This window comes from Ursus americanus, chromosome 8 (genome assembly GCF_024610735.1).
Source record: "Ursus americanus isolate L20-20 chromosome 8, mUrsAme1.1.p, whole genome shotgun sequence".
In the NCBI taxonomy this organism is placed as follows: Eukaryota; Metazoa; Chordata; class Mammalia; order Carnivora; family Ursidae; genus Ursus; species Ursus americanus.
The window spans coordinates 71528607-71543428 of NC_142134.1; the positions used below are offsets into that span (position 1 = coordinate 71528607).

Consider the following 14822-nt stretch of genomic DNA (forward strand, 5'->3'; position numbering starts at 1 on the left):
CAGGTCTTGTGCTAAGCGTATGTACACATTCTGTTTAACCGTCCTGGTTACCCAGGGATCATTATCCCTGCTTTAGAAGTGAGAAAAACCAAGGCTCGGTCTTGATACGTTGCTCCATGTTTCTCAGCCCGAAAGTGGCAAATCAAGATTTCAACTCAGGCTGGTACGGACTCCAAAACCCAGGCTGATGAGCCATCTGTCTCCTGACTATCCAATTCCAGTCTGTCTCCCTGGGCTTTTGTCCTCAACCCTCTCCTCCCGACTGGTTAAACCCAATCTCTCCCCTTCCCGTTGACCTTGTGCTTCCTGCTGTGGCAACGCACTCTCCTCCTCCAATCTTTCCGCCTATCTGTACCCCCAAGTTCTTTTCCACTTTCAAAGCCCAGTTCACATCCTCTACTCCCCTTGAAACAGCCCAGAGTAGCCACTCTTATTATTCTCAAAGTGGACCAAGAGGCACCAGAGGGTAGCATCCGGGAGCCTGGGCCCTGGAATGAGATCACATATGTTTGTATCCCTGTTCCTGTGTGACCTTGGGCAAGTGACATGGCATCTCTGTGCTTCAGTTCTTCATCTATAAAATGAGTACAGTAATAGAGCCTGCCTCATTGGACTGGTTTGAGAGTTAAGAGTTAATGCGTGTAAAGGACTTAGAACAGTGCCTGACACGTAGTAGGTCTTCAAGTAGCAGTGGCTGGCTTTAGCAGCTTCTGCAGCAGTAACATCCTTCCTTTCCTTTATTATTATCTTGTCCTCTGTCTGCAAAGTTGATGCGTCTGATGTTGACCGCAGCTGCCTGAGGCGTATCTCTAGTACCAGCTCTTCCTGGCATGCGGAAGGGCTTCTGTAATACTGGCTCTGTGTCCACAGAGGACCCCTTCCCGGAAACTGACGTGAGAAGCAACAAGCTCGGACTCCTTTCTCTGACTTTTGGTATTTTATTGAAATACACAAAGCCAATTGGTTGAATGACTATGAGGAAAATTAAGTACAGGAAAGAATAAATTCAAGTGTTAGGATAACTTAGGTAGTCTCATGACTACAGGCATGAAGACAAAAGGGTGTTAACTGAGTCTCTCCCTGTTTAGCTCCAGTTTGCTTCTACCAGTTAAGAAAGAAGGAAAGACAAACGGAAAGAAAGAGTGTCAACCAAGAAACTCATCTCACAATGAAATCCAGAAAGAATTTTCATTTTTTTTTGTAGCCCACGAGAACATTTGGGGTAGCCCATGGAACAGCACATCCCTCTTAAAATGTGGCAGATATTTTGGAAAACGTGATGCTTACCCGTACAGTACTGCAGGATGACAATTGTTGAGAACATCTATTCCTAGCCTCGGCTTAATGGGGAAGCAATTTAGAATTCTTAAGTAGATAGATAGATAGATATCTGTATAGATATAATATCTGTATATAAATATATTTATAAATATCTGTGTATTATATATAATATATAAATATATGATATATATATAAAATATCTTTAAAAATAAAAATATATTGATATATATATATAATTTCATAGAAGTGGCAAAGTTTTCAGATACAGTCTTGGACTCCAAGCTGTCAAACACAACACTATCACAACAGCATGCAAAGGCCAATCCTAAAGCCTGGCTCTACCAAATCCCGAGACCCCTCCTTCGCCGCTGAGCACCAGAGACTTGGAAGGGTCCTGACAGGGCTTGGTGGCCCCCCTCCTGAAGACACGAGGGCCTCTCACAGAGGATGTAAGTGGTTTCTCCCAAGGACTCAAAGTATGCCCGACTCCTTTGGGTTCTCCCCGGCAACAGCTCTTGCATCATCGATCCCAAGATCTCCTTGAGCCATTACATGCAAGTGTCTTCAAAACATAAATCAAATGATCTCCAGCAACCTCCCCTCTGAGAAAAACGGACAGTGTTGAGATTGCATTTCTTAGCAACTGTAGCCCAGTCTGAGACTTTCTCGGCACCATCTTGCAGAGAGAAAATACATGATTTTTTTTTTTTTTTCCTGTTTAGGCACAAGATCCTCAGGTCCTGGATCAGCTGTCCAAAAACATCACCAGGATGGGACTAACAAATTTCACCCTCAACTACCTCAGGGTAAGACCAATGGGAGGATTACATTTCCTGGCGAATTTGAAAAGTGCTTTTGAGGCGTAGATGTATCTTGAAGCAAGGAGCTAAACTGAGATAAAATAGCACAGTACGTGTGTCTTACACCACAGTGTGCGTGTGATCAGTGGGGGATGGGCTTAATTAAAGCCGCAGGCCTAGACTTTGTCACGGTGGAACTTCGTCTCTGTTGGTATGACTCTTGGAATTAAGTATTCAAAGGCCAGCGATGTCTGCTCGTAGTGTTTCGGCGCTCTGCCCCTCGTGGGGGTCTCATGCTCACTGCCTCTGAGTCTCCACCCAGGGAGTGTCCCTGGGGAGAGACCCAGTATGCCCCCCAGAGAGGGTCCCCCAAAGTTCAGCCCAATGGTGGAACATAGACATTTATTTCTAAGTCTTCTTAGGGGCTCTCTGTGTAACATGGAACAGATTTTCTGGGTTGGATATAAAGTCAGTTTTGATTTTTAAAAATTAAGAGTCAGGCAAAAAATTCTCTTCCTGCATAATAACTATGGCTTCCATATTTGGTCTAAAAGGGACACATTTGTCACTCCGGTTTGTGGTGTAGAATTACAGTCGTCATGTTGCAGGTGGAGGATATGGTTTCCTTCATAAAGCAAGCATTGTCCTCCAGATTCCACAGGAAGCCAGTGGCCGCGTTCCACGTTCCTTTGCCTCTGCGTTGCTGAGCTCCCTCATTGTCATTGTGCGGCCACTTCTCCAGCCCCCCACCCCATCACGGAGTTTATGCTGTTGTTTCTTGATCCCTAAGCACTGTGCCGGTTTGCAATTTTGTTTTGTATTCCCAACCCTCTGTATACAATCGCTTTGTATGTGTCAAAATGCTGAAATGCTCTGGCTAGACTTTCTCTCTGGTGAATTAAGAACGATTTGAACAAAGGCTTCCAAGTTACGCACTCATCGCCATGTGCCAGGTCTTGGGCTAGACAGTGAAGATTCAAAGACAAAAGTCATGGTACCTGCCATCAAGAAACCCACTCCTCTGAGGGCCAGACCCATACAGAGAACATGATATGCAAAATGGTAAATAACCCTGATTGAAGTTTCCAAGTGGAATTATGGGAGTACAAAACAGAGACCTCTCAGAAGAATACATCAGAGAAGCTTGATGGAGGAGATGATGCCTGACTTGAGTGTGAAAGAATGAATAAAGGTAAAGCCAGGAGGGGGCAGGAAGGACATTCCCGTTAGAGGGAAAAGAAAGGGCCTGGATTAGGGGAAGGAATTCCAAGCAGGTGAATGATGCTGGACATGGAGTGAGAAGCCAGGAGAGGCGAGAAGGAGAGTAACTTAGAAGCCAGATCTTGGAGCAACTGGTTGGCTGGACTACCAGGCCAGAAGCCTCTGAAAGGATGAAACGTGAGCATAGTAGTGTCCCCCTCCCGAGTAGGAGAGAGAAGAGCCATCCAGCCTAGATGCCCTATGTCCAAGTCCAGGCATAGCAAGAGCCAGAGTCAGCTTTGCTCCCCACCACCCTACTTCACCCCAACACCAGCACCATTTTGGCAGCCCTGAACCAGGTTGTTCTCCAGTCAATGGTCCTGTGGTTCCTGCTCAGAGGGAAACCAGAAACCAGAGTCTGCCCAGGAGGGTGGGTGGACAGGCGAGGGCCTCTAGGCAGGGTAGCTGGAGCTAGATTCTTCCAAACTTCCGGGCTCTGCATTTAGAACTGCCCCCATGAGGCCACTGGCGCAGCGGGAATGGGTAGCAAGGCCTGGGGAAGTGGGAGTCTGTGGCACGCTCTAGCCACAGGACTTCAGAAGGCTGCTCTCCACTGCTCGGCATTTCATCTTGTTAGAGACCGTGAGTGCTTTAGTTTAAGCCATCTGAAGATGCCTCTCCTCAGGCAGATAAAGAAGTTTCATTCTGTGTGCCCTCAGCTGACGCCACTGGAATCTGGGACTTTGGATTCTGTCCTAGATTTGGTCACTCACCCTCTGGGGAAATCTGGACAGATTCACTATTACGTCTTTTAGCTGCATTTAACACAGGTCAATACATGCTAAATTTCCTTCCTCCCCTTCCCCTAGCCCCTCTTATTATCATCAGTAAAATGGTGACTTTCACCTTGGGGTCAACAAGGCCCACGTGGTTCCCATGTTCTACAATTTTCTGATTTTAGCCTGCAAAGACTGAGAAGAGCATACTTGCATAGAGGGGGAAGAGGCGGGGATTGGCACCAACCCCTCTCCCAGCAGCGACAGGAGGAAGACGTGTGTGGGTTTGGGCAATATGGAATCGTGTTTCAAAGGCTACCACTTAAATGTGGTGCTTACAGCATGTCCTGACTTCACCAGTCTTCACAATGGTCCATGTGCCCTAGCACCATTTGCATGAGAGAGCCGGGCACGGAGAGTGCGAGTAAGTGAACTCAGTCACCCAGCCTTCTGCCACCGAGTGGCTGGGCTGGGACTTGAACTCGGGCCGTCTGGCTCTAGAATCCATGAGCTTCATGCAGAGCTCTGCTGCCTTTCTAGTAAGAAGGGAGAATGATGATATTGACAGAAATTGGACCGTGTCTCTCCTGCCTTGACAGGGGAGTAAGCATCATTTCTCACTGGGACCTTAATCCACTTTGCCAAAAGTAACAACAGCTCCTTGGAGGGTTTCACGTGCAGATTAGGTGGGACAATCCATGGAAAGGGCTTAGTGCAGGCCTGCGGATAGAAAGCACCCAGTGCGTGTTCATTGGCATAATTTGTTGAGCACCCACTATGTGTCCATCGTTGTTGTTCATACTGGAACCATGGAGAGCAACATGGCATCTGACTCTCTTCTCTTGCTCTGGGTCCGCCTAACACTCCTTTACTTCCCCTGCTCGTGCATCTTGGCTCAGCAGCTGCTTGCCCTTCCTGCCTCCATCCCTCCCTTTGCTCACTCCATCTATGACTTTTTCCTCTGTCGACTGGTTCAGGACTCTTTCATTGAGCCCACTCTGTCTTCCTGGCCTTGTGCCAGGTGGTGGGCCTTCATCGTGGAGATGTAGCCCTTTCCAGGGCTGGGGGAGGCCAGCAGAGTGTGGTCGGCCACAGTTCCATCGAGGTGTGCTGACCTCGAGGGAGCCCAGGGACGGGTCCTCTGGTCTCTGGTGTCCTCCCAGCAATAACGCAGGGCAGTTGAGAGCCCCTTGGCAGGCCAAGGCTGAGCAGAAGTGCACACTCAGTTCCCAAAACCATGCACGTGGGCATTCCCATGATGAAACCTGGCCTGGTTAGTGGTTACTAGGAATGACAAAGATTTTTTTTGGATTAGAACTGGGGTCAAAGATTTCCTTAGGGCTCTTATCATCTGATATTCGTAAGACAGCTGAGCAATCCCCCAGTTTATTCATTTATAAAACTGCTTTAAAAACCTGGGGCTCCCCCGTCCTTCTGAGGAGCCAGGCCTTCGGCCCCAGCCTCAGGGGGTTATCTGAGGTATTGTTTAAATAGTTCACGAGGAGCTCCAAAACCACACCCAGATCAGAAAACGAGGTCCCACACATGTGTTGGCGAATATTAATCCAAGGCCTTCTAAACCAGCAGAAACATTTTCTTTAAATCGATGCATCCTGCTCTGGAAGGGAGGGCTAGAGTTTTCAATGCTCCAGACATGCGAAATTTCAATATTCTGGGGCTTTCATGTACCAAAGTTAAGCAGTACAGAAAGTAAGCAATTGCAGTCATCTAGCTTCGCCAAAACAGGTTCTTTCACTGCCGTGAAATTCCCAGTCATTCCTGTGGAGGCCGGCAGCGGGGGGCTCTGCAGAGCTGACGGGCGGGGGGTGGCTCTCATCACTGGAGGAAGGCTCAGGTGAAGCACGCTGAATGCCTTTGAGCTTGCGAATGCCAGGGATGGCACCGAACTCAGACGCTCGCCTGGCAGCACTTTGGAGGGGACTCTGGTGACCTGATGCTTTGGAAGTGACAACAGAACAGATGTTGTCATTTGATTTGAGTTGTCACGTTGCCTGCCATTGCCTCCTGTCTCCTCCCAGCATAACGAGGCTGGAGATGCTGAGAGGCGTGGTGATGGCTGGCTCTCCGGTCCAAGGGGAGCAGCAGCTGGCGGTCACCGAGCAGGGATGGGGCTCTGATGAGATGTGGTCCCAGTTCCTGCCTTGGGGACCTCTGGCAGATCAGGGCTGGCTGGTTGAATGTTCCTGTGGTAGTTGTCCAGGCTGGGGCTGGGAACAAGGCTTTGGAGGAGGAGTCATTGAGTCGTGGCTATCAGGCACTCCTGGAAACTGGGTGACACATTTCACAAAACGTGTCTGCAGACTCCTGGGGAGGGATGTTGTTTCCCAGGGTAGGGTGATGGCACCCTTCAGTCCGTGCATTCCAGGGAGGAAACTAGAGACCTAGGAATGGGGCGAGGAGCTAGGAATTTGGGAATGCGTCCTTTGCCATGTTTGCTGGAAAGCAGCGAGTCCAGCTGTGTCCCTGGCATTTCAGAAGAAGATCCGGTTCAGCCACCACAGGAAGGCAGTGTGCAGCTTGGTAGCATCGGGGCATCTGAGTCAAGGAGACCTGGTTGTGCAACCTTGTCGCTTCCGCCAGATCTACTGTTCATTGTTCACTATTCGTTGTTCACTCCACAAACATCTATTAGACACCTTTTTTGTGCCAGGTCTCCACAACTTTCAAGGAGGTCACTGTACATCAGGTACAAAAGAAAACCAAATCTGTGCTGGGAGAGAAATCTGTCCCAGGTACAGTGATCAACGCAGCCGCTAACATTTATTGAGCACTTACTACGTACCAGGTACTGTGGCTAGGTACTTGGAAAGAAGTCTTTTTTTTAATACTCACAACAACCTTATGAACTAGAGACTCTTTTTAGTCCTATTTTTCAGGGGAGGAAACTGAGACACAGAGAAGTAGCTTTTGTTAGGGTCACAGAGCTGGTAAATGGCAGAGTAAGGATTTGATTCCACAGCCTGACTCCAAGCACAAAGAGGGGAGAGGTTGTTGGAGGGTGGACATGGGAGGCTCAAAGCCTTCAAGGAGGAGATGGATTGATTCTGAAAGACGAGTAGGTGGTCCTGGGTAGACTAGATGGAGGGTCTACCCCAAGTGGCGACAGAGAAGGATGGAGAAAGCCAGTGGGTTTGGGGAACTCTAAGCAGCTTCACATGGCTGGAATGTAAGTTTTAAGTTTGTTTTAGGTACCAACACAAGGTAGGTGTTATAGCCCATAATGTACAGCTGAGTTGAGTGGCACAGTTCTAGAGACAGTTTTGTTCCAGGGAGAATATAGCACAGTCAGGGAAGGGACCTCATGCTGACACTTGGGTTTGGGGGCCAGACAGACAGGAGTATGTATTTTAATTCAGCCGCTTGCTAGCTGTGTGACCCTGGACAAGTTATATGACCTGTCTGAGCCTCAGTTTCCTTATCTGGAAAATGGGGTATTATACCACCCTCACTGGATTCTAGTGAGACGGAGGCATGTGGAGGTCCCATCTCTCATTTGCCAAGTGTGGTTTTTTGAAGGTCATTGGGAAGAGCCAAGTCAGTCATTGGAGCCCCCTGCACTCAGAGCTTCTGAGAAGAGCCGATGGGGACAACACACCCATCAGCCTGGTCCTTCTTCCTAATTCTTGCCTTTTATTTCATCAGAGTGAAAGCCCTTTCTCACTCAGGGTTTGAAATTGCCATCATTTCAAATTTCCAATAAGCACTTCTTGCATGGGAATGTTTACTGTATGCAGTAACTGTTTTCTAAATTTAAATAGCTTTAACGAATTCAATTTTCAAATTGAAAAAGAAATAATTGATGTTGATTTCATTTCCTATTCCACAAAGAGGGGGTAGGCAGAAACCATGTCCTCAAGCATTTATTTTTATTTTTAATTTGTTTTAAGATTTATTTATTTATTTGAGAGAGAGTGCATGCGTGCAAGCCGGGAGAGGGACAGAGAGAGAGAGAATCTCAAGCAAACACCGTGCTGAGTGTGGAGCCCAACGCTGGGCTTGATCTGATGACCCTGAGATCATGACCTGAGCCAAAATCAAGAGTTTCACTCTTTTTTTTTCTAAGATTTTATTTATTTGAGAGAGAGAGCATGAGCAGGGGGAGGGGCAGAGAGCACGAGAGAGAAGCAGGATGCGGGGCTCAATCCCAAGACTCTGAAGGCAGGTGCTTAACCCAGGTGCCCCATGTCCTTAAGCATTTAAAGAAAGCCTGCAGGATGCAAACTTCCAGGATGCCGTGAGTGGCAAGTGCTGTTTTCATTCATCTCCCATCAACAGTAGAGATGGTCCTTGTGTGCTCAGCACGCTGCAGGGAGGCATTGGCTTGTAGGGTTGTCTCCCTCCTTCAGCATTTAAGGTACTCTGGTTTTATTTTTAAGTTTGAAATCAATCATTTAACCAAAAGATATTTTGGTGGCATCTACCATGTGCCAGCACAAAAGGGGATGGGGTAGGGTGTTGACAAGAATGGATAAGGTATGATCCCTTTCCTGAGATGTTGAAGATACTGGAACACGTAGGTCCGTTTACAGTTCATGCTGCCCCCTCAGCTGGGGACCTGGGCATCCCAGAATTCCCTCCTCTCCTAATATCCTTGAGGATACCCTTCCTCGTTGGTCCCAGCATAGGACTTCAATTGGACTGTTTGCAGTTTCCAGTGCTCTAGAGGGCGATCTCTGCTTCACCATGCTGTCTGACCTTGGCACTCAAGACCCCCCCAAGCTCAGCTTCCCAGCCTTGCCCCACATCCCTTCTCCATCTCACACGCCATCCTGTATCCACACAAAACACCGGTAGCTCCGCTAATATGCTGTGTGTCTGTTGCCTTCACGCACTGGCGTAATAGACTTGACTTGACTCACTGCCTGGGGTGCTGTTCCTACCCTCCTCTTCCCATCCAGGATGCCCAGGCCACCTCCTTCTCTTCCTTCAGGACTCGGCTGTCCCTCACCTCCTCTGAGACTCTCTCTGCCTCGTTGCCAGGGCAGCTGCCCCTCCCCACTACTCCTGGAGCTCTGTGCACATGGTCTCTTGCTTAGCTCTTGGTCGGTCCTGTGTAAGAACTAGCACTCCACTCACCCATCTCCGCCAATAGACCCCCGGCAACCTGAAGACAGATCAATTGCCTTGTGTTTCCAGAGCCTCACAAGCTCTAGATTACAATCAGAACCCAGTCAACGTCTCCTGAATGGATGGTTGCGGGATAGGAGTTTGGTAAATGGAAACTAGATTTTGAATGACATCCTTCCCTGCCCCCCCCCCGCCAAAACATAGTAGAATTCAGATGAATTCACTTGCCCTACAGTATCTAGGGGGAAAATTGTGTGTGGTTGATTTTCAAAATCACTACCTAGAACCTCACCAGGAAATCTAAATAGCAGAAAATGTGAATTCGTTGAGGAAATGAAAGGAAAACATGGCACGAGGCCTCCAGATCTCTCTAGTGTGCAAAATTCCCCCTGAAATTCTCATAGTCCCCGCTGTGAAATTTTTATTCTAATATCACTACTTCCACTTGCTCTGAATCAGTATTTAATTTTTACTCTAAATGCCATTATGCCTTTTTCATTATTTTGGAAATGTGTTCTTTCAAATCTCCAAGACAAATTCCCTCATGGGTGATTATTTTTGTCTATTTTCTTTGGCCAGATTTTCTTGATGCTGAGATCCATAAACTTTTTTTTTTCTGCGTTATGCTTAACGTGACTTTAAAACATCTTATTATCCTGTATCCCAGCCAAAAGATATTTTCTTTGTGTTTCCTCTTACTGTTTATCCATTCATATGCATAATTTCTGCATAAATGTAATCAGTATACATATGATTTCTTAATGTTATTTGGTAAACACTTTTGCATGTTTCTACATAGTCATCATATTATCCGTTTATAATAGCAGCAAATATTCCAGTGTGATGCTAGGATAGTGTTTATTTAATCATTTCTCTAAATGTCGAGCACTGAAGTCATGTTCAAGCTGCCGCTGTCATTAATACCATTCTTCCAAACACCTTTACCATGTCCCGCTCCGGGCGGTGCTCTCTCCAAGCAGAGGCTGGACTGTGGGGCCCGTGGGCTAAGAAAAATAAATGTACTTTGGACTCAGAGACATGTGGGTTCAAATCCTCACCCCCTTACTATCTGTAATGACCTTGAAAAAGCTGCTCTGGTTCTGTGAACCCCACTTCCTTACCTGGAAATCAGAAAGAATAATGTCTCACAGGATGGCACTGATTATAAGATTAGACAATTTAGGATTTGTAAAAGCCCGGCACTCAGAAGGAGCATAATAAATACCAGTCCCTTCTTTTGCGGAGAGCAGTGGGTCAGGGTGCAGCTCTCACTTTTGCCTCTTACTTCTTGTATGATATTCACCAGCTGCCTTAATTCTTTGAAGTCCCAGTTTTCTGATATGTACGTCGTGAATCATCACAGGTGAGGGTAGAAATGATAGCGCACGTGAAAAGCACATTTAACTCTAAATTACGACACTGGAAAGCCAAGGGAGCCTCATCCCATTTATCATCTCCTATGTATTGGTCATGGCCTTGAATTCTACGCCGATATTCTGAAGCCATGTGATAGACCAGAAAATAGAGAAGCGATTGATTAATACCTGCCAAGGAAGGAGGCAAGAGGGAGTCTGAGACATGTGCTACATTACTGGCACCCTCTTCCCAGTACAAATGTTATTACAAGGGTGTAAATCATTATCACTGGGCGTTTTCAATACTATTTTTAACCTCTGGTTGGTATTGTTGATTAAGTCTAACCCTTCAAATAAAGAGCAGCATCAGCCGGGTGTGGAAGCAGCTGGGCTTCACAGTAATGCTTTTGACCCCATACCTTTAATTTCCCAAGTGAAGGAAGACTGTCGTTGTTATTACTGTACTGTAAGAACATTGGTCCCCAAATGTAACCTCTACTGGTAGCGAAGGAGTAGAGTCCAATGCCTGGGAAGAATTGGGTGGTTGGCTTTGGAAAATGATCCCCAACAGAATGACATGAAGTGGCCTCTACGAGAGTAAGTGTGGCTGGAGTCAACACATGGAATCTTGCCAAGGTTTTTTTTTGTTTTGTTTTTGATTTGTTTTTTATTATGTTCAGAGAGCCAGCATATAGTACATCAGTAGTTTTTGATGTAGTGTTCAACAATTCATTAGTTGCGTTTAACACCCAGTGCTCATCACAACACGTGTCCTCCTTAATGCCCATCACCTGGTTATCCTGTCTTCCCTTCCTTCTGTAACCCTCAGTTTGTTTCCCAGAGTCCAGAGTCTCTCATGGTTTGTCTCCCTCTCTGATTTCTTCCTATTCAGTTTTCCCTCCCTTTCCCTGTGGTCCTCCGCGTTATTCCTTATGTTCCATATATGAGTGAAACCATATGATAATTGTCTTTCTCTGCTTGACTTATTTCACTTAGCATAATCCCCTCCAGTTCCACCCATATCGATGCAAATGCTGGGTATTCATTCTTTCTGACGGCTGAGTAATATTCTGTTGTATATGTGAACTGCATCTTCTTTATCCATTCGTCTGTTGAAGGGCATCTCGGCTCCTTCCACACTTTGGCTATTGTGGATGTTGCTTCTATGAACATTGGGGTGCAGGTGCCCCTTCTTTTCACTACATCTGTATCTTTGGGGTAAATACCTAATAATGCAATTCCTGGGTTGTAGGGTACGTCGGCCAAGGGGTTTTTTGTTTGTCTGTTTTTTATTTTTGTAAGGCTTTGACTGCCAGCCAGGTTATTTTCCCTGGTTTTATGACATGAGAAGCGATGACAGTCCAATCCTGCTTTCCACCTAAATGCCAAGTCAAGCCTGAGGATGGAACAGGAATCCCCGCTCAGTGACTGTGATGAACCATAGTTACTAGTAGTCAGAACAGGCTGGGATCAGGGCAGACCGTTCACCATTCACGCCCAGACAGGCAAGAACCCTTATGAAACACTGAAGTTTGGGCTGGGAGGGTGCAGGAAGCAAACCAGCAGATTGTCCTTCTGTGCCTCCCACAGCGATTGCACGTTTTAGCCTCTCAAAAGCCTCACAGCCTCAAGTGTGCTTTTCAAGATGAAGTCCATGGCTCACAGTGGGTTTGCACACTGTTCCCACTCTGTGATTAAGTACAGAAAATGAGAGTAAGAACTCTAAAACTACGATAGCAATCTGACATTGCCGGGACATCCAAGTGCACGACCAACAGACTCATGCCACTGATTAGGATATAGAGCGGCGTAGGTGTTATCCCACTCACGTGGCAAGTGGTCACTAATCAAGGGCTGGAGAAGCTCATGTCACAGTTTGATGAGCGCTTGCATACAGAGCACATGAACCGATTCGGAGATGAGCTCTAGTTTTTTTGAGGAATCATCCAGAATAATGATTAGCGGCATAATACCGTTAGTTTTGAGGAACTTCTCTATGTTCTCAATAAAACAATGAGATAGGTATGATTACCCATTTTACAGATGAAAATCAGTCATTGCCTCAGGTCACAGAGCCAGTCGGGGGCAACAGTGCTTTCCTGGGCTCGGGTCTGGCTTGTCCTCCCAGATTGCTACCCATGGCCACTGCTAGTGAGAACTGGTTTCTTGGCCCCGGCCCATGCAGGAGAGTCAATGTTTTCAAAAATGAGGAATTTGGCATCTGAAACAAAGCTGTCACACCTCACTCTGACTCTCCACTCCTCTTCCTCCTCCTCCTCAGAGAAAAGCTCCATCAGAGAGGAGGCAGAGAATGCCCTTCTGAGCCATGGGAATGCTCCACACACAGAATGATTAAAACTTGGAACACCCGAAGGGCACTTTTAATTGCATTTGGAGATAGAAAAGTAGTACATATGACTGTATGATAAGGGAATTAAAGTAGTTAACTCTTAAGGAAGTGAAATAACTGTAACATAGAGACATCCCAGTGTCTAGAAAACAGTGATTTCTAAAGTCAAGCCAGAGGGTATGGCTATCAGAACATTAAAAGAAAAAAATATATATATATACACACATACACACACACACAAACAGCAACAGTATTTTGGCAGAGCAATCCTAACTGAAAACAATTTCAGAGCCACAAATGCTTCTAATATTCTTGGTCTTAAAAGTATAAATAGGCTTGGATTAAAGAAAGTAATTTCCCAGTCTCAGACACAGAGAAAGAGAAAGAAATTTTTGTTTAACAAGACACTGAAAATAAGGGAGATGGTAAGGTGGGAAATCGGCAGTCCGGGGGAAGAAAAGCTGAGGCGTTGCAGTTAAGTGCAAGATGGAGCCCACAGTTAATTCTCCCGGGAAATAGTCTTCCTAATTGTCTCGAATGGGTAAAAGAAAGTGTGTCAGGAAAATGCAGGGAAGGGGGCAAGGGGAGAACTGTTTGAATTTCAGAGCATAGGCAGAGAAGTAGCCTGAAGTATGAAGAGGGCCTGGGAGGTCTCACTCCTTAGCCATAAGGCCCAGAAGCTTTCTGCGTCTGGTCTTGGGCTGCTCTCCACCTTGGCACAGGAGCCATCTTACTGCACACAGAAAACTCAAATTATTTAAATACAGTGACAATTATTAGATTGTTTGACCTCCTCATCTGTCCCTAGCAGAGTTCAAGAAACACAGAGGGGGATAATAAATACATGAAAGGGAGGGAGGGAGTTGAGGTCAAAGTCTCTGGTGTTAATGAACATAATGAGCTTTGGAGTGGCTATAATTCTGTACCATAATTAAGAGAAAACAAGTAAAATTTGCAATGTCTGCCATATTCCACCCAAAGGAGAAGGGAGGGCATTGACCTGGTATCGTTGAGTACCTACTATGTGCAAGACACAGACTTGGTTTTATTGACTCCTCACAACAAGTTTGGAAGGCAGGTGTTAATGACCTCATTCTACAGAAGTAGAAACTGAGACTCACAAAAGTTCTGGGACTCATCTAAAATCATTCAGTGGGTAAACTGCCAGACTGGGACTGGATCCCATGTTGGCCTGATGCCCTCACCACTCTGTCATGCTGGAGAAATGTCACCTCCTAACGAGAGCTGGGTTGAAGAGCTGGGTGAGGTCAGTCATTTCCACTGAGATGACCAAGCTATTCTGCCAAATTGTCAACAGGCAGTTGTCAACAGATGCAATGGATAGAGAATTCGGGACACTTACGCATAATGGGGTCAAAGCCTGGACTGAACTCATCCCATGATTATCTTACCTCTGTGTTTCTCTCAGACTTCTTCCAAATCCCAGGCCTCAAGAATGTTACCCATCACCCAGGCTTTCACCCCTACAACACCTGGACTACTATCCCCAGTACCTGAACATTTACTTTAAAAACATAGATCTGGTTATGTCATTCCTCCGAGGTGGACTTTAAAATTATCTGCTTAAAACCATCCAGTGAAAATCCAAAATCCTTAGGTTAGCTCAGAAGGCTTTACGGGGTATGATCCCGATCCCCTTTCTGCCCCTATGTTCATTCCATAGCAGTGTCCACTTCCCCAGCCTGATTTTTTGCATGTCCAGCATACCAAGTTCCTCCCTGGGGCCAAGTCTCCTTCTTCTGTATCTTACTACCTCTAGAACCTCGGACAATGATCTACTCATTCAGTGCCTCAATTTCCTCATCAATAGTCCCTTACCTCAACCAGTTGTTGAGAGTGTTACACGAAATCGTACTGGTAAAGGGCTTAAAATAAAGCCTGACACGTAGTAAGTGCTCAGTAAATGCTTGTTCTATCATCATCATCATCGTTCTTACTGCCTGAGATACTC

The 14822-nt window shown here is 46.3% G+C and overlaps 1 protein-coding gene across 10 annotated transcripts in view; it reads left to right on the top strand.

The window, feature by feature from the left end:
* Window positions 1-14822, top strand: part of LDB2 (LIM domain binding 2) — a 369882-nt gene that overhangs the window by 292435 nt on the left and 62625 nt on the right. For all 10 annotated transcript variants that reach the window (XM_045771474.2, XM_087864259.1, XM_087864258.1 and 7 more), the window contains exon 5: window positions 2004-2087. In XM_045771474.2, the coding sequence (XP_045627430.1) occupies window positions 2004-2087 (84 nt within the window). The remainder of the gene's footprint in view (window positions 1-2003; window positions 2088-14822) is intronic.